Consider the following 20,736-nt stretch of genomic DNA (forward strand, 5'->3'; position numbering starts at 1 on the left):
AATAACGAGTGGGCCACAACGTGATAAACGTAAGTGCTGAAAATATATTATACATATATAATATTATAATGATTATTTATTATATTTATTTTTTGGGCGTCAGGACACCCAGCTTGAAACCGGGTCAATCCTGGAAAAACTGGGTCACTGTAGCTTGTGTTCTTCTCAGAGCCACTTGAATTGCTGACTCTCAGGCTTGTTAATTTGTTTTGACTGAATTTTATAATGAAATTGCTTCAGAAAGTAGAAAGTAATTTTGAGGTTCACTATTCCTTCAATAGAAAAAGAGATGAAATGGGAAAGAGGATGCATTCTCTGTCACTTCTTATAAGAGTGCAAGTCAAAATAGACTCATACTACTAAGCCATGTGGGCCATTTGCATCCTTTGATGACAGTTACACTTACAATGGGTGAGCAATAGCAGTCCAATCAGGCTTATATACAATATGTTTGCCGCACGGAGAGGATTGGAGCAGAGCTCTCAGGGTATTTCAGCTGGACATTGCACAAGACCGGAGGCTGTTGGCTGAGGTCATTTATCAGCAGCCAGTCGCCGCAGGCAGAGGCTGGGTACTTTCTATCCCTGACCTATGTTCTCTATAAACCGAGACAATGTCCTACTAACACTGGGTTTTATTCTGAAAAAAGTCTCTCTATCACTGGTGACTTGTTTGCTTTTGTTTTTCCCGGAGGGAATGAATCGTCCTCTGAGTGTTTACCTGAAATCTGCAACATTTTTCAATCACATAGAAAACAGTCAGCCAATCATTGGCTCGGCGACCTGTTGTTACTAGATCTCCAGAGAGAAGCCTTAGAGAGGAGATGGAAAACTACATTGAGATGTTTTTTGGCTCCTAAAACCCACAAATATATCTTCTTATGGATCAACACTTTAAAAAACACTCAGGAAAACTACCAAATATGGGACCTTTAACACCAATAATTTGAATGGCAGTTGCCATGACAATAATCACATGATCACTTAATAAAATTTCCGTTTCCACAATCATTTACCAGAAGGACTCCGTCATGATGAAATCCAGAGCTCTGTCATGACCAAAAAAGGCAGAGCTGCATCTCCCACTTTAAAAAAATCAGTAATCACAATTTGATACAGAGGAATTAACAAGCACAGAGATTACATAAGACAGCCTCATGAGTCAGCTAATAGAAATGATCCAATAGTAACTAATGCTGTAAACCATGGCAGCATAACAGTTGCGTGAAGGAGGAATATTAGACATTTCTACATGTCTGCAAACCATCATCAGTCATCAGATGCACATCTGCCCTCTCCTTCAGGTTTTATGTAATATGTGTGTGCTTGCTGACACATTCTATCAACTGATTTTGGCATTTTATTGCATGTATTGATTTGTTTTAATATGATGTGACCATGGCCTGCATACAACTGCATTAGAAATCTCTGTTTTCTCAGCTCCTTACAGCGTCTCTATACACATTGTTAGTGAGTGAAGAAACATAATTTCAACAATCTGGATGATTGAGTCAATATCTGCCTCCCTATTATACTCAGGATCACTGACAAGAAAACAAGAATATCTTATAACTGCTATAATCACAACACCTTGAAAGCCAGACATGCCAGAGTTAGCCATCTGCTTGTTAGCCCGGTGTTTTTCCACTCAATAAAAATGCAATAATGTTTACTCTTTGCAATGCAACACAGTATATATTTCAATCTCTGGAGTTAATGGTTTTTCAACTGGAGTGGCCACATTTGCAAATAACAATTTTGCTCCTGCAAATGAACTCAACTCCCTGATGAGGTGAAAAGTCTACCAGCCTTAACAGCCGGCAATGATTTCACACGGGCTCCTTATCATATCATATACACACACACACACATGCATGCATGCGCACACAAACACACAGGCTGTCACTGCATTCTTGACTGTGTGAATGTCAGAATCATTCAATAAGAGAGGCAACAACCAGGGAGAGTCTGAACATCTGGGGAGGCTGTAAGGAGAGGTATATGAGCCTCTCCCTCTGTGGGTAGGCTGACACATTTTATTATTGCTCTCTGTTTTTCTTTGTCACTCTCTCTCTCCCTCTGTCTATCTTTCGCTATATGCTCCATGTCCTTTATTTGCATGAATGGGTAATGTTGATCATAAATTAAGCATATGACAGAACATCAATAAATGACTATAAAAAAATGAGAACATACGTGATACAACAACAGACACAGGTCCAGTTACAAACATATATTTCTATAGTGTACAATGCGTTATCATATACTGTGCAACTGGTTTATAGGGTTTCATCAAGCAGCTGTTTTCTCTCTGATGAGATGGCAGAAGAGTATGCGCTTGCGGGTGTTTGTGCTGGATGTATGTTTTCATGCAGCAGGATGCAGACTGTGCTTTTCACAACTTCATTCATAGAAATTTCACACATATCTCCAGCCTTAGAAAATAATGACCAACAAGAGATGTGTACCCACACACAGAAGAAATGTGAAGAAAAAAATAATGCACTGAAGCCACTGCTAGCATCTACTGTTAAAACCCCCGAAACAGTCCTGCAGCACTGATCTATCTGACTCCCCTCTATGTGCACAATACACTGGTATGTCTCAAACAGAGAACAACAAATGACCTCACTGTGCAGCAGGCAGTTAATTAAGCAGGGTACTTCAAAAAAAAAAAAAAAAACCTGGAATACTCCATGAAATCCTGCAAAAAAAAAAAAGGCATGATGATGATGATGCAGCCAGAGGGGTGGACAAGAGGCTCAGCATTTTTCTTAAATTACGTAGTGAGGACAACTCCACTCTCTAGACTCCATTCAAATTCTAAGGATCTGCCAAATGGCCTCCTCACCTCTCACAATGAAAGTGTCAGAATTAACATCGGCCAGACAAGGAAACACCCTACTTCAACCCAAAGAGGCCGATGTTTTGACAGGATAATGAAATTAAGATAAGGTATGTGAAACCACTTTTTGCGACCTTTTTGGGGTCATCCCGACTGTGGATCTGAAGATAAGGAGCAGCTCAGTGGGAAAACACCACTCAACCCACTGAAATATATTCCACCATTCCATCAGACATACCAGATATATAATGGGCTGCATTCTCTCTCCGATGGGCCTCGAAGGTAAGAAAAACTTACCAGACTCCTGACATAACCTATAGATGCATTCCTGAAATGACATAAAGGACATGTCTGAGTTGCTATGACTTAGCTGTCCAACTATTCAGAAATCCAGTTAAAATTACACAGCAAATGTTTTCAGGAAAATGTTTTCGACTGTGGATAGTTAGATCTTTTTGACTTAGAATGTGTAATTATTATACTAGAGACTGGAGACTGTATTTTATTATATTGTTGATCAAATTAGTCGCAAATTAACTCCAGTCCATCTAGTAATAGTATTAAAAATAAATCTTGATAGTTAACTAATCCTCTATATCATCCTTGATGTGCTGCACTATGATTGTTGCATTATTTACATTATTACATGCAATTGATGTTGGGAACCAGTGTTCACTGACCTTAGTGATAAGCTGAAGTATGTGATCTTTGTGCATAAACTCTCATTTAAATCAATCTGACAGATACAGACAGTTCAGAATCACCTCCTTTCGCCATTCCTTGAGGCAAATGAGTCGATGCTCGTTGGAGACGAGGTGCAATTGAAAAGGCACGTTCTCCACCCATAATGCACGCCTGGACCTGCCGGCTTTTAAAAAAAAAGAGCTGACTGACCTTGTGTTCCTCAGCACTTAAGGCACTCTCTTCCTTTTAATCTGTCTTTTTCTTTTACTTCTACTTCACTTTTGGCTTTTGCTTTGGTTTTTTCCCTTTTTTTTTTCTTTGCTTTTTTGTCTTCTCCTCTCTTATTCTACTTCTTCTAGATGGGTATTCTCACAATAATTGTGTCTTTTTTGTGACACTGCAAACATTTTAAATATTTAATTAAAACAACCCTCAGCCAGCAACTTAAAACCAAACTGAATAAGCAATTTTTTTTAAATACATTTTTGTACCTCAGTAAGTCTCGCTTTGATACTATTTTGGAAGTACACAAATTTTGGAAGAAGAAAATTACTTTCACGACTATTCGACGAGTCTAGTCAGGGGAAACGACTTTAGTAGAACCTGCCTTACTACAACCGCGACAGACCAGTGAGACCGGCAGAGTCTGCATTGTCTGCCAACTTCTGTCTGCTTGCGAGAATCATCCTCAGCCTTAAAAATCGGCCCCATCAACCCTGGGGGGAGAGATCGCCAGATCAGCTGAGCAGCCCTATTATCTGATCCTCGTCTCTTGGCAACGACCGTGTCCCGGGAAGCATCACCTCGCCGGGAGAGCCGTGAGTTAAAGTGTGCACAGAAAAAAACTTTGGGGTCCCAGTGAAAGGGGTTGAGTGTTGAGATGACGCTGCAAAAGAAGGTAAAACTTTACTTCTGCCGTCTGTGATAAGAGTCGATGTCGGGTAGTTGCTTTGAAGTCTTATTTTTAAGTCCCTGGAGAAGCAGATTATCCTCATAGCGTTCTGACGTTCTCTGGTAACTCTAAACCACATGCTTCATTTCACTATCGCCAAATTAAGTGATCAGTTCATTCAAAGATCAACTTTATTCATCTGTTTGATTCTGACCTCTTTGTCCTTGATGTGCTGCCTCATTAACTGAGCTGCTTATAGACATTTAGCTATAAATAAATATCTCGCCAAGTCGTGGACCCGTGTATTCCTTCCTTCCTTCCGTATTGAGAGTTTACTACTTCTGACTGATTCATTTGGTTTGTCTATTTCGCCTTCAGTTGAAGGTGCTGCCCCAATTTTCACTGAGTGCAAATTTAAATTCAAGTGTAGTCGGCGCTACAGTTGATTAATGGCGTGTTTGGTGACCCAAATGAGCAATAAGTAATGCAGATACTGATTATAGCTTTGTCAGGCTATTGGCTTTTTTAATCACCACATTATGTATGCCTCTGACCCTGCTGGGATATGTTCTGTGGACAACATCAAGTGGGGATGATTCTCTTCTCTTCTTTTCTTTTCTTCTTTTCTTTTTTTTCATAATTGACTGGTAGCAATTTATAATTTATAGACACACAGAAGCAGTTAACTGGCATCCTGCACCACTTAGTGCTACTTATCCAAACAAAGCAAATTCAATGTCTTTATCCATCAAAGCTCATAGGCGGAGATAACTTTGAAGATTTATTTTGGAGCAGAAACACATCTGCACAGTACAGTACGGCGAGTACAGCGAGGCGGGCGCTACATCTAGCATCTGCAAGTGTCTTCCCATTGAGCACAGCACACGAGGAGAAAACAAGTAAAGGCAACACTGCTGTGACAAAGCACTGACAAAGGCTGTCAGGTTTTCAGGCTAATTAAAACCTCAGCCTCACTCTGTTCCCTGATCACTCCTCACAAAGACCCTTGAGTGGCATCAATGAGCACGCTCAGGCTTAAGTGAATGTTTACCTCCCCTAATGACTATCTGTCTCAGTGCTGAGTAAATGCAACTGCCTCGGTCCTCTCCGCCACTCGTTGAGGTTACACACACCTCACGCGGAGGCCAGACCTCAGCCCGAGAGGTCTGTGTACCCGCTGCTTGTTGACACGAGACCATTTGCAGGTTGTTATTGTTTTGCTGCGCGTAATGATGTTGTTGGACAGCGCGGTGATGTTTCATGCTAGTTTCATTCCACACCTCTGTTCCTCTCTGCTCCTTTAAAAGAGTTCAGGTCGGGCGAACAGAGGAATCTGACCTACTGGCATGTGTGAACGTGAACGTGAATGTGAACGTCTCTTTATGTGTGATGGAACGATTCACTAGTGCATGCTGGGATAGGCAATACAGATGGAGTACAAAAAAAAAAAAAGGTGGGTTAATGGTGAGCGTTTGATTAAGGTGAAGGCTGAATGTAACCCAGGTTTTATTTGTACACTGTATTGTGAATTTATTGGGTATTTACATCTTTTACATAAAAAATACATTGCAATTAAAAGTGTTCAAAATTACAGTTGTTACATCGCCAACCCTGTCTGTTCATACACTGCTTAACTCGTTTCCCAATTACATTGTAGTGGCAACGTGATCGCTGGCTAGGCTGCGTTCATAGGCAGCACATTCCTCTAATATGCTCCATCTGTTAACGGCAGCGGACTTGCAAAGAGATTGTTAGGGTGGACGGCAGGCGTTACAAAGCGCACGACTGTCACTCCAGAGACTGGAGTTTGTATCTCCAGTACCCCCTGCGGTTGTGTTTAGGCAACAACAGTCCTTTGTTGAGGTCTGGTCTGGTTTAATACAGAAAAAGTTCACAGTGACTTCAGACACAAACTGTTTATTGACATTTAAACAATAGTCTTTCTATTCAGGGACGGTGCAACAAGCTGTGAACACAACACTGATATAAACAGCAGCCTTAAAATGATGAGGTAAAAAGTGTGAACACACAGTTGCCTATTTAGACATTCAACAGACACAAACAAACATAAACATTCATTCAGAACTGGCGAATGTAAGTCCGATATTCACTGAAGAACCCGGCTCTTAGGCTGCTAAACGCTCCACTATGTTCACCAGCTAGTCACTAACTCTGTCCACCGTTAAGTGCTGGGCTGATGGTGTGTGTGGTTGGTTTTTTAGAGCTTTTTCACTGCTGCCTATGCAGATGCAGAATGATGACACTGAATCAAAAACAGCAGGTGTTTTGAGATTTGAAATTGCAAACTTAAAAATGAGTAATGGAAAAACGTGAATTTGGAGAAAAATTCAAATGTCACAAAAAAAATGTATACGATCGGCATGCCCCAGTGGCTCACCTGGTACAGGCTCACTAAGGCTCTGTCCTTCAGTGGCCAGGGTTCAAATCCATAATACCATTCAATGGAATCACAGACCAGTTGCAAGTTTTCTGAAAAAAAAAAAAAATCGCTTCTATTTTGCACAAAACTGCAATGGAAATGTGGCTTGTGAAAAAAATCAAAACAACGAGCTGAAAGATGCCAAAAAGCTCAGTAGAGGGTTTGTCACTGAGTGATCCCTTTCACATTATGCATCGTAATTTTTTCATATAAAAATATTTATTAATATTGCTCAAGTAACAGGATTTTATGTGGTTGGTTGGAGAATATGTTTAATACAGTTTCATTACATTGTGTGCGTTTTAGCTGCACTATTTCCTGACTGCAAAACCACAAAAAAAAAAAAAATTCCATTAAGAGACAATAAAGCTAAAGCTGAACTAAAAGTGGAGGCCGATCGTGACCCTGGATGTGACAAGAGCAGCAGTGAGGATGAATTCAAAGTAACATTTCTACATGGTTTGCAAAATTGAAAACCTCTGCAGGAGCACGTCTGGCTGAATGCAGTTACCACAGTTCTGCTGGTGCAATCTTTGGTGACTGTGGCCTCAAAGAGCGCGTGGATGACTCCTTGTTATAGGTCACTGCTCAGCGGCTGTGACCTACACATTTCCTGCACTTTTTCTAGAGCTATAATGAGCCCCTTTACTGCGACATTCTCTTTGATTTTTTTTTTCTCCACCCTTCATGTGCTTCGTTTACATCTGGTTTCACATGGGCGTCCTTATGTTCCGTCAATGAGGCAATCAATTCTGCTGCCTTGCCCCGTCTCTTCTGCCATATAAGAAATAAACAAGCATGCTTGCTGCTTTCCACATTACAGTACACACGTAAACATATCTTCTCTTGCACATAAACACACAAGCACGAATTGATGAATGATTTATTTGAAACAGTATAAATGTAAGCTGCAAGGACTCGCCTCCACTCTGCTCATATGAGTTTTGGGGCTCTGAAACCTGAAAACAATGTTCTAAAAAAACGACGTAAAAATACAACGTGAATCCATGGAAGTAATGAGCCGTGATACTCTCTCTGCTGAAAGTCATCTTTTATTCAAAACTTAAAAAAAAAAAAAAAAGTTTAACCTGTGCTTGCAGACAAACTTTAAATGGTCGACTACATTGTGGTGTAAAAACAGGCAGGTGGGGGGGAGGGGGAGGGGGGAACAACACTATGGACCAAAGAAATGTCAGTTCCTATTAGGGAGTTGTCCTTCACAAGTCATCGCAGCTGCGAGGCAGGGTCAGAAGAAAAAGGCACCCAATCCCAAGACATGATGATGAAACCGTGACAAATCAACTCATTCTTTCACTCCAGATTCTGCAAGTCGCTGTGCCACAGGATTTCAGCTTCTCTTTGAGTTTGGGAGCCAGTGAATCTCACGACTCAATGGTGTTCATTTCTCTAATCCAATCCCTGTATAAAACCACCCTTTGAACGTCTACAGAAAAGCTGAAAGGCAGCACATATCCCTCCCTCCGTTCGCCCTGCTCTCTGCCTCTCTGATCCGCGCTCAGTGTCCGATGCACGAGCGCTCGGATAGAGCGGGGGATAGAGCAGATCTAATTAAGTTTGCTGATGGTGAAAGTGATGATTATTCCGCAGGAAGAAAAGGGAGAGAGAGGAAGAGGGCAAAGAAGATAACGAGAATAACTGCAGGGGGGCTGGATACACCCTCTCATGATCATCATCATCATCATCATCAGCAGCAGCAGCAGCAGCATCACCACAACCTACAACCATCATTAAAGTCATTATTCAGACAATTCAAACTTTTTTTCAGGATTCATTTACACTAAGATCATATCCATTTTTTATCAGTAGATAACTCCAAGAGTAGAGTGTTAGAATATTCATGTTATTACATCAAATTCCGTTGGGATGACTGATTTTCTGTTGTTTTTTTAAACATAATTCAACTTTTTTCCAGATAACTTTTTGAAATCCAATCGTAATGTTCTTGATAAAAGTGGCCTTATTTTGTTTGATTTGTTATTAGAAAAATCATTTATACTGTTCAAAGGACAAAGGACTGTAAATATGAAGGGAAGTCGACTAATTAAAGTTGACATGCCATTTATTCCTCTCTCTCCACCGTGCCTTTAATGTGTCTTCTTCAATCTCAACTGCAAGTGACTTCTATTGGTTTTCGAAAACGAGGCATCAGACTCCAGCACATCGTTATCCTCTGACCATCGCCTCATCCCCGCCCCCCACACACCCCAATCTGAACACCTCCTACTCTCACTTCCTTCAGTAACGTCCCAGCCAACCGGGAGTGTGCTCGCTGCTGGAATAAATTAAATTGCAGCGGTATGGGAAGTGCTACAGGAGGGAGGGAAAGAGAGAGAGAGGGGGAGAGAGCGAGAGAGAGAGAGAAAGCGCCGTGAATGCCATTCACACATTCTGTGCGCTGGGAGTCCAGGCACCGTCAGCAGCGGCGTTAGAAGCAGCAGCAGCAGCATCAGCAGCAGCTCTCCCGTGCGCCCTGCATGCGCCCCGAGCCCGTCTCTCCAGTCAAGAGCAGATATGAGTTAGAGGGCAGCAGCAGCTATAGCCGCGCTTCTCACACGCAGGGGTGGGGGTGTGTGTGTGTGTGTGTGTGTGTGTGTGGTCATTTGGTCCCCTGTGCCTTCACCGAATCCAAAATATACAACAATTTAGTCTACCTGGAAGGGTTTGACTCCGTGCGCTCTTGAAGCATCGCATCGCCTGCGACTCATTCCTTTGGATTGGATTGGATTGGATTGGACTTACAGTACCTACTGCGCAATCGTCGGAGGCTCTCCGCTGGAAATATGCCACAGTGAGACAAAAAAAAAAAAAAAAAGAAGAAGAAGAGAGGGGTGTGTGTGTGTGTGTGTGTGCTCTGAGGAGGTTGGATGTCATCTTCGGTTTCGCTCCAGCTGCCCTACCTCTAATTGTGCGTCTGTTTGCATTTGTGGCGAAAGTCCTTCACGAGAAAAGTCATTCTCAAATGCCGTCCCGTCTGTGCGACGAGCCGAACCCAACTTCACGATCCTATCAGGGGATTTTGCGGAGATTAATTCCGACAGGTCACGGATCACAATACTTACAGAATAAGGTAAAAAAAAAAACAAACAAAAAAAAACCATCATTCAAACTAGAGCAAAAAATCACTGTCTAAAGGTTTTATATTAAGTTTATTATTACACCCATTAAATATATAAGTGCGTTGATTTGCTTTATTGTGTACAGTAAATTAGTTATAGGTATAGTGACCTCTAAAAAATATTGTCCCTCAGCAATGATTTCTGACCTAGTAATACTGGACAAATGCAGCCCTCTCAGTTCATCTTCATCCTACTTACGCCCAAACCAAAATTACAACCTTATTGTTCTCCAGTGTGTCTCCAACTCCTCTCCCTCTTCCTCTCTTTCCTTTCCTCCCTTTCAGCAGGACTCATCTAGAGTGCAGGGAGAATGAGGAGTCACCGGGGCCGGGGGAAGCAGCATGAGTGGCCCGTGCATCTCCATTAGACTGACGGCCCTCATGTTTCTATGGAAGTGGTTGACACTAAGCCTGCTCCAGAGCTGGGTGTCAGTAGGGGCCGGGGCGGCCGACCACGCCGGGGCTGGCTTCAGTGGCTCCGCCGGGCCCCTTGGCTGGCTCCTGTCGGACAAGGGTCCTTTTCAGCGCTCACAGGAGTTTGTTGATTTCACAGAGCGCTACCAGCAAGGATTCACCACCAAGTACAAGATATACAGGTGAGAGACGGTGGGCAGCTGGGTCACGGTGTGCAAAGCTCGGGTGCTTGTGAGGAAGGCTGTTTGTGATATCTGAATCCAAAATGGACCAAATGCAGAGATGCAGACTCAAAGATTTTACAGATTCAGGTTCTGGTTTTACTTAGAAAAGTATAGGCAAGAGATCACATAATGCTTTTCTTTAGTCTATAAAAGATGGAGATTTAGTAGGTGGCAAACTGTAGGATGAGCGTTGAGAAGATTACTTAGTGGAGTTTTGCATACAAATGAAAAGCTCAGCGAGCTTTATTTGGGGTGCGACTGCCTGCTTCCTTCTATTCTGTGGGCAGCAGAGACATATGGTTTGAGTATGATACGAACCCACAGAACGCTGCATATCACTGGAAAGTCGAAGTGAAGATACCGCAGGAGGGTTCGGGCAAAGCAGCGGGATGTAACAGATATCTGACTGAGCCAGTTGATGTGTGACAGTGGGTAGACAGGATGGCTTCAGAAGTGTGTGGTGTGAAGTGCAGTGGGTGTGCGCTTAGAAGCAGCAGGATATTGTTTGAAAGCTCGCTACCATGACATTTCTTCAGCTTCTTAGAGACAAGAAAGTGGAATTAAAGCAACGTTTGCGAGATGCGATCTCTCACCTGTGAAAAAGCTCAGGATATTAAGGAGTTGTCTCTTCGAATGTCAGTCAGATATATGGGTTTGAATTGTAAACATGATGCACATCAACATAAACCGGTAGCTCTGAATCTTGTACGTCAAAAGAAAGGATGCTAGTTTTGTCATCTCAGACGTTCCACACTTCAGGTTCACCTGCCGTATGAACTTAATGATTAATGTTCGCACGCAAACAGCAGTGTAAACCTCAGCCGTACCCAGCAGGCTTTCCTCATTTGTTACAAGTCCGTGTGGGTGTGTGTTCGTGTGCTGGTATTTCCCCGAGTGTTATTATGTTCCGTGCAGAAACACCTCTGAAGCGTTTAAACGGTCGGATAAAATGCGTTTAGGTGGTGGTCCAGTATGACCCACACACAGTATGTAGCTATAAGAGTGACATTTATTATACAAATTGCCATACTAAGTGGATTTTTAGAATTTCTTTTTTCTGATCTGACCAAACTGTTCCAAAATGCATTTTTTTTCGCAGTAGCTAAAACAAAGCCTGGTTTTCTAACTTTGACAAAGTCGCCAATCAACAACATGCTTCCTAACAGGTTACTGTATGTCTGAGGATGACTGGGCGTGCATACTTGAGTGTCTCGTTTTTGTGGCTGTGTATGTTTGACTGTGTGTGTGTGTGTGTGTGTGTGTGTGTGACTGTGTGTGTGTGTGTGTGTGCCAGGTAAGTGTTTTGATCCTCCTGTGATGAGAGCGATGCTGTCGGAGCGTCCGCAGCCGTGCAGTAGAAAGAAGGCTGATGCCATCTGAACAGAGGTTTGACTGACACTGGCATTTAGCAGCTGACAGGGGTGACAATGCCAGGCAAAGATAGAGAATGTAGCGATGTTGGGTTCCCCCCCTCCCCCACCCCACCCCCCCACATCCATCACTTCCTCCCCCACTTGCTCTCCGTTGGCCTCTTCTTTCTGTCTCCATGGATGTCTCCATACCTCTCTTTTCTCCCTGCTTGTGTTTTTGTCCTCCTGCGCCTTCAGCACCCCACCCTATGCATGCAAATCAGAACAGACATTTGCATACACAAGATTTCACATCACTAAAAACACACAGACAAAACTATAGCCTTAAGCCTTTTTAGCATTCAGTAACCTACAGTACGACTTCTACTGACCTCTATCAGCAAATATCCGGAAATGCAAACTTGACATGTCTATAACCCTCCTTCCCCCTCGAGGTACAGTGGCCTTTTCAGTCTCCCCTGAACAATGAGAGTAAAGCTAGCTAATGAGAACAAAAAAATCCAATAGAAACCGAAGAGAGGAGGTAAAATATCACCACGTTAAAAAGTGGGAATAATGTTCCTGCGTTGTCATTCGCTTCCCTCAGCTTGAAAAACAAGCCTTTTTAGGCTTTAAATATCTTGCACCCGTAACACTGTCATCCATCGCTGAGCAGTCGAGGATGCCAGTTTGCTGAGAACTAAAAGAGATCACAAGTGGCTTCAAACTGCAACGGGCTGCGTTGTTTTTTTTGGGTTTTTTTTTTTTTTGGTCCAATACAGATTCATTCCAAAAGCCAGAAAAATCTAGTGTAAAGCAATCTTTGAGTCATTTGTATTGATCAACAACACCACTCTGCTTCTTGCAGACACATTACGCTCCTTTATGGGTCAGTAAAAACCTTGTTATTGCCTCTTGAGTCGTCACCGCTATGTATCATAATCCTAAGTCCAAAAGCTCAAAGTGGCCTCTTGTGGAGCTGAGGAGCAGCCAAAAAAAATGTCCTCAGTCTGGAAAGACTTCCTCAGCGCTCATGCAGATTTGGGTCCTCGTATGTATAGAAAAGCATTCTCACACACAGAGAGAGAGAGAGAGAGAGAGAGAGAGAGAGAGAGAGAGAGAGGGAGGAAGAGCAATAAGAAATTAGTTTTAATTAACCAGCAGGTTAAAAGAAGGTTAAATAAAAACATTAAAATCTAACCTCTCCCTCTCTCTCTCTCTTTCTGTGCCTCATCCCCACGTCTGTCTCACATTTTCTCTCTTTTTCTCTCCCTCCCTCCCTCCCTTGTCGAATGATCTCAAACCAATTGCTCTCCCTCGCTCATAAATATTCTCCAGAGCTCAGTTGGCCTTTCCCGTCAGGGGGGCAGGGGAGAGGGAGATGAGGAGGAGGAGGAGGACTGGAGGAGTTGGGAGTACAGAGGAAGGGGGCATGAGAGGAGCCAGAGTTTTATCCCCCCCTGCTGGAGGGCCACTGCACCGGAACAGCTTCTTCTTTTTTTTTTTTTTTTTAATGATAAAAGTTTTAAAAATTAAGAATTTTTACAGTATAATATTCTGAGTGGAAGTAATAAAGTATTTCATTTTTACACTCACAGCCTTTATCTGTTGTCTGGACTGTATTAAAAGCCAAATTAAAGAGCTTAGAGACACATACAGCTTTCTGTGGGCAGCGGTGTAAATGTAAAGTAAAAAAAAAAAGTGCTTTCAAACCATAAATCCTCCGAGTGAAAGAGGTTTTCTCTTCTCAAGGTCTGATCAAATCCAGTAATGGGAGCTGTGAATTAATGGATTCAGTCCATTGAAAAGCAGTGAAAAGCAACCATAAGCAAACAGTCAAACAACATTCATTCATTCAGTCCATCTCTCTGTTCTCTGGCTTTTATTTCAAACTGAAAGCAGTCAGCGGGTTGCATGTTTCCCCCGTCAACCACAAACACACGTCGGTGTAAGCAATTAACATAAATTCTTCATTTACTTCACTCTGATAGCATGAGTTCAAATTGGAGACATTTCAGTGGAGCTGCTGCTGTTAGGAGCGCGTTGAGAGGTGGAAATGGTTAATAGTATTTCATTTAATATTATTGAATAAATCATTAATAATTTAGAGGCTTGCGGTTGTTTTTCAAAATCGTTTTTCCCGCGAACGGGACCCGGCTCTCGCTCCGCGTTTTCCTCGGGTGTGTGGTCGAGCCATATCTACAGACAGTAGCATATTAGTCAAAATGTCAGCTCCTCCTTTCTTCTTCATGGCCCATAACTTTTACATCACGCCTCATCTCCCGTGTTTTCTCCTCTCTTTTCTCCTGTCAGCCCCGCCGGCTATTTCCACTGGCTTCATTTGATGTAAGGAGTCATCTCTCGTAATTACGGAGTGATTAGTGTTTCAATTATCCGCAAACATGTTTGTGGAGAGGATAGGGTGCAGAGGCATGACATTACAATACCTGGTGCTGCGCTGTGTAATCATGTCATTCAGATTTGGAGGGAGCAGAGGCCTATTGTGCTCTATCTGTCTCGTGTTTATGACTGTGCTATTGTGTTTTGAACACTTTAGATGGGGAAGCGCATTTAAAAGAGATTATAAAATGGGCTGGAATAAATGGGTACACAACTGCATGAAGCAATGAAGAGAAGAAAAGAGAATATAAAAGAGGGAGAACGTCAAGGAATATATCATAACACAGTGCAATGGAACACAATACTTTCATTTACCACACCATAGATAATACTGCAGGTGCAGAGGGAATAATGATTTAATATTTAATGGAAAATATAAAACTCTTAAAGTTCGCCCTGACAAAGACTCAGTGAGTTCACAACCAGTCGGCGTTTTAACCAATATGTCTGACTAAATAAAAGCTTCAAATACATCTCCTCTTTTTGCTCAGCTTAAGAGTGTCTAAGCTGAGGAGTGTTTCCTCTTCTTCTTTCTGTCTACGCGTGGACACACTTTTTATAGACTGTCTCTGTATGCAGTGTGAGGGTAGGCTGAATGGTGACTGGCAAGTCAGTGGTAGCAACGTACAAAGAAGCATAGCAATGTGCCTGTGAAGGCAGCGGGAAGAAAGACAGCAAGCTAGTAAACATAGATGTAAACAAGGAATAGCAGAGACTACAGTGCATTGAATGTTAATACAGTATAAGACATGTTTTACTCTCCATCACTGCTTCCGTAACTTATGGTTAAGGTCTTAAGTTAAGGAAATTAAACTACTCTGTTAAATTTAAATATAATAAGGCTGTCGTCATCATAGACTGTGAATAAAGATGGTTGTAGCCTCCATGACGTCACCCACAGGTTTCTGAAGGGCAGAGTGAGCTGCTCCACCATCGCCATCTTGGCAGTGTCTGTCTCCGCCCATAACTCCTGGCTAATCCAAAAATGGGCAGAGAGGAGGGGCGTGTGTGAAGCCGAGTATACGCTCACCCACCTGTCAAAGTGGCCACGCCCTCAATTATGCAGAACTTTAAGTCGTAAAAAAATGTAGACAGGTGAGTTATATAAAAATTCACCCCCTGTACAGTTGTCGCGAAGGAGGAAATTAGCTACAGCCACCAAAACCATCTTTTGTACCTGTAAACACTATTATTTCTGCTGTAAAGTTGGACATTTTAACATGGGAGTCTGTGGGGAGCCAGCTTCAAGTGGCCATTTGAGGAACTGCAGTACGACACTTCCATGTTGGCTTCATTTTTCTTCATTTTCTTTTGTTTATATTTATTTAGGCTTAAAGAGTCCATGTGAAAAATGACGGTTGTGTTTTAGATACAAAATGTAGAACACTGTTGTGTGCCAAAACAACAAACTTATTTTATCACTTTAGAAGCTGCCACTCTTTGGATTAGGCAACATGTCATCGGTCACGGCCAACATCTGCTACACCTCAAGAAACAACCCACAGACAGTGCACGATGAAGACTCAGCTACAACACCGCAAAAACAAAACATCCAAACAGTATTTTTCTCCCCGTGTCTTTTAAAAGAGGTCATTAGAAATGATAAATAATATCAAAAATGAGTGATGTGAGCATTTTAACATTTTTGGCCAGATCACCCAGCCCTGTGTTAGAACAGCATGTAAAACGTATGATTCCCCATTTCCCTCCAGTCAACATTGTTTTCTTTTCAACTCTTCACCATGATCGATTTTTATCCTGAACCAAGTTGTGTGTGTGTTCCCAAACCAAACAAACTTTCATATGAATCCTTTTGTAACGCTTCTGGAAGGCACTGACAAAGACTGCTGTCCTGCAGCTAAGGACGCCAGATCAATACACGCTCTGATAAATGAGCTGTTTTGTTGTGTAGTTTGGAGGTCTTGTTGTTGGGAAGACTTAGTCTTAATGGTTTGTGGTGAGAGGCAATGAGACCTGAAATGTGGCCTATGGGTTCAGAGTAACATACCTTTGTGCGCCAGAACCATCTGCAGCAGAATTCCTTCCTAAGAGGTCCTGAGGTGGAATAAAAAAGGTTGCACTACTTCCACCTTTGCTAATAAGAGAGGACGTATAATAGTACCAGGTCTGGGAGATGTTCTTTGTCATGAAATCACAGACACATACTAGGTTATTTCAAGCGATCTTTGGATACTCCCAATTTTGTCTGTGCAAGTAAAGAAGAAGGAAATAAAATAAACCTTTGGTATAATTACAATGAAAAATTAGACAATTAGATATGATTCATCCCACGCTTCATTTATTGTTAGTGCTTTCTTTAAATTCAGAACACATCCCAGCACTTCCCCTCTGCCTCTCCACTTTCCTGACATACGTAACCAAATCAAATCTGACCTTGTGGCTCACAGTGTAGACTGCAGTTGTAGGTGGGGGCTGCTCCTCCTCGCTGTGATGGTCTTGTTTGTTTATAATCAATATATTAGTGTCTGGAAATTATCGAGGTAAAGATTTTGTTGCAAACCCGTGACGGAACAGACCAACAGAGAGCAGAGGGGTAGAACGAGATGCAGTTCCCGTCAACCTACAGTTTTCTCTCATGCATGAATGCCCGAGCGGCTCGTTCAATGAGGGAGCTGTGGTGGAGAGACGGGTCGGTCTATAGTCCCGCAGTCAGAGGTTGAATGTGTCTTCAGGACAGAAGCGGAGCGGCCTCCTCCTCCTCCTCCTCCTCCTCCTCCTCCTGATCACCAGCAGCAAAGGCAGTGACGAGGACTTCATCGAGCACACAGCTTATGGCTTCTGACAAGTGTGTGATGGGGGAGTTATCAGGGCCAGAGGTCCACAGAAACAGCTTTTAAGAGAGAGGGAGTCTGAGTCTGAGTGTATTTTATATGGATGGCCTACGCTTTGATAATTGGGGTAGAGTTTGCATGCCAGTTTCAGTAGGTGCTGCTTATTTCCGCTCTGTGTTATTTCCGGAGCGCTGATTCTTAAATGAAGCAATTTCCGCCGCAGTGGCGCAAGTGGTCAGTGGCAGGATGTCTTCTCTGTGCAGTGAATCAAAATTTTAAGAGTAAAGTGCACAAAACCATGAGCAAATATCCCCCAGTACTGCTATTGATGTCTTCACAAAGGCATAGCAGGTATTCCTTGATGTCTTGGAGTCCAATAAACCTTCACCACCAAAAAGTGAAGTTGCATATAACTCTAAAGGAATTTAGCCTTTTTCTAATTCACAACATATTTTTCATGGTTTTGACCATCGCTTCTGTGCGTTGGATCGGACGGCAACATTGTGGTTCACACTTGAAGCTGTGTCCCAATTCGGGGGCCACATCCTTCGGAGGGCTCGGTCTACGAAGGTGTGGTCCTTCAAAGGCCAAACCAAAATGAGACAGTCTGGCCTACAGAGGATTTTCACTTTGCATCACCAGCTGTACCTGCCATGACCTTTTGCATCGCAAAGCACGGCTCCCGTCGCCTAGCAGTCGACGCGTAACTTTTCACAAAAACTTGAGGTTTTAAGGCCCCTGGGTTAAACAGTTGTATCGTATCATCATGGTTTACTTCTAATTTACAAAATTAATGGTTTGGTTCAACTTTCAACAACCAGTGTCAGTATTTCTTGGCCTGTCTGACGTAATGAAGCTAAGAACAAGTTCAATCAGGAACGCTATCTCTACGCTTCATTCATTCACAATTCTGTGTCACTCTTTACCTCTCTCACAGCTGATTTCGGGTGTTTTCGGGAACCCATCAGATTTCGTCACGATCTCAGCCAGCCAAATGCATTGTGGCTGTCAAACTTTAAAAATCTCTTCTCCTTCCTTCTGCTGCTGTCAGCTGTCATTTCATGGCGTATTGCTGCGACCCTCCTCCACCCCATTCACCTCCAGTCTTCACATCTCATCACATCCACATCTCCAGCATCCTCTTCTTCCCATCACATCCACCACCAGCAGTGTGTAGACCCCGGGGGGTTTCCTTTACTTCGGCACAGCCCCCCCCCCCCGTTTCAAATAGACTCTCATGTCTCTTCTTTTCTTCTCTTGTTTTGCACACGGCAGTAGAAGTGTATTTGCTGAATCAGAATGAAGCCTCTCCTGATTGAACTAATGTCACTGCGTAAATATTGAGATCCTGGTGGGAAAAACGTTTGTAACTGATATTGTATGTTTGAGTATATGTGAATGTGCTTTTGGGAATATGTGGTGATAAACTGGGTGCAGCTGCAGAATGTGATTAGAGAGCTAATTTTAAAAAGTCCATGCAGGCCTGTCTTCAACCGAAAACACCTGTGTCATGAAGAGGAGGATTTAGCGTGGCTGGTGGCTCTTCTGTCTTCTGCTCCCTATGTTTGCACGTGTGTGTGTGTGTGTGTGTGCGTGTTTGTGAGGCTGAGAGCGAATGCACAGCATGTACATGCCCAATTATGTACACAATGTGATTCCAGGCATTCCTTGTTTTGTGTATGGAGAGAAGTCTCTTGTCAACACTGTTATGACAAATTGCAGTACAAAAGGGATCAGCAGTCTCGATGTCAGCAAACTCTGCTGCAAATCATGCTTCCCCCCTCTCTCTCTCTCTCTATCTCTCTCTCGCTCTCTCTCTTTCTCGGCCTTGCCCTTGCTCCCTGTTATCAGAGGTGTAGTGATATTCATGGAAACTACAAATCAATAACGCAATTACTTTTTAACAAAGCTAACCCTCCTACAACATTTTAGCAGTTTTTTTTTTCCTTCACACTGAGCAGCATTTCACAATTTCACAAAAATGAGCCTCAATGGGCTAAAATAAGGTTAAATGAAAAAAAAAAAAAAAAAAATATATATATATAGAAGGCTTGTTTTTCTTTTCCCCCAGGAAAACTTTGCTGAAAGGCAAAAAGTGTAAAGACAGAAAAGAGATGGCCATTATTTTATATGAAGGATTAATTTAAAATGGTGTAAAGTAGTAAAAAGGGTTTTGGTTGGGAAAATAAAAGCAAGTGCTCATTTCAGCCAGGGACATTTACATTAAGGAAAATGTCCATTCATAGCAAATAAAATAAAACATGAGATTTGGTGGAAAAGGCTCTACTGATTCCTCTCAATACACAAACACACACACACACACACACAGTACATACATCTTAGTAAAGTCATGAAGTATAACATAGAGGAAACAAACAGCATGAGTGTAGCAGAGTATAACGCCACAGTGTACACCTGCTGTGCAACAACTGAGCTCTCAGAAACAAGAAAAAGACAAAAACATGGGGGAAATATTACTAAAAATAAGTTAAATTATCTCTATCCAACAGCACGAAAATTTCACTTGCCCTGATTTTTTAAAGCAAGTCAAAATAAGCTTGAAACAAGTCAAACTCTTTAACATAAAAACTGCCTGGTTATAAGAAATATCTTGCGAGACAGAAAACAAGCAGATATTTTTTTCTGTGTGTAGAGTTAGAATTGGATGTTTCTAGTCAGCTGGTAGCCAAGCAGCCGATGAATGAGACGCTGATTATAAAGAATGAATGAAGCAGCTGATGCCGATCAGCTAATTCAAGTCCAGCTTCAGTGCTGTCTGACCTGGTAACATCGTCTTTGATTTATAAATAAAAAAAAAATAAAAAAACAACAGAGACTTGTGTTTTCATGCCTCCACACTGACAGCAGCCGGAGGCATCATGTTTTCAGGTTGTCTGCCCCTTTCTCTTGAGCGTGATATCTCAGGAAACGCCTGGAGGGAATTTCTTTAAATTTGGCACAAAACGTTCACTTAGACTCAAAGATGAACTGATTCGATTTTGGTGGACAAAGGTCAAGGTCACTGTGACCTCACAAAGCATGATTTTTGGCCACAACTTAAGAAATCATATGCTAATTATGTCGAAATTTCACGCAAATGATGAAGATAAAATGAAGTGATGACATTCTCTATGTGAAGACAGCGTGTCTCTCGACTGGAAATAATTCCCTGGGATCATGTGTCGATATAGTGACAACGTCCATTTCACAAAAATACCCTTTATTAAATTCCTTCAAAGTCATCACTACATATATTGTATGAGTGTGGACAGATATGACTGTAAACTGCAACTTGACTGGTTTGTAGTTATTTTCACATCTATTTTGATCTTATAAATACATTTTTAAATCAAATATAATTTTTAGTTTTACTCCATTACATGAAACTGCGTGAAACCATACAAATGACAGGACAGTGAAAATGGGGGTTGTCAAAATGGTCTACAATGATGTTTTTACGGCCAGAGTGTGTGTGTGTGTGCTAATAGTGACTGCTGTCATTGAGAAACAAAAGCAGATGAAGCACCACAAAAACCTCTGTGGGAGGGGGTCAGTGTCAAT

At 42.1% G+C, this 20,736-nt stretch overlaps 1 protein-coding gene across 2 annotated transcripts in view; it reads left to right on the forward strand.

Moving 5' to 3' along the window:
* The first annotated feature begins 8,816 nt into the window (after positions 1-8,816).
* brinp3a.1 (bone morphogenetic protein/retinoic acid inducible neural-specific 3a, tandem duplicate 1) overlaps positions 8,817-20,736 on the forward strand; it is a 50,331-nt gene continuing 38,411 nt past the window's right edge. The window contains exons 1-2 of one of the 2 annotated variants that reach the window (XM_056379297.1): positions 8,817-9,948; positions 10,285-10,592. In XM_056379297.1, the coding sequence (XP_056235272.1) occupies positions 10,339-10,592 (254 nt within the window). In that variant the 5' untranslated portion in view covers positions 8,817-9,948; positions 10,285-10,338. Of the gene's footprint in view, positions 9,949-10,281; positions 10,593-20,736 lie in introns of both variants that reach the window. The other variant, XM_056379296.1, reaches the window with a different exon arrangement.

The sequence above is a fragment of the Seriola aureovittata genome, chromosome 6 (assembly GCF_021018895.1).
Source record: "Seriola aureovittata isolate HTS-2021-v1 ecotype China chromosome 6, ASM2101889v1, whole genome shotgun sequence".
NCBI classification, from domain to species: domain Eukaryota; kingdom Metazoa; phylum Chordata; class Actinopteri; order Carangiformes; family Carangidae; genus Seriola; species Seriola aureovittata.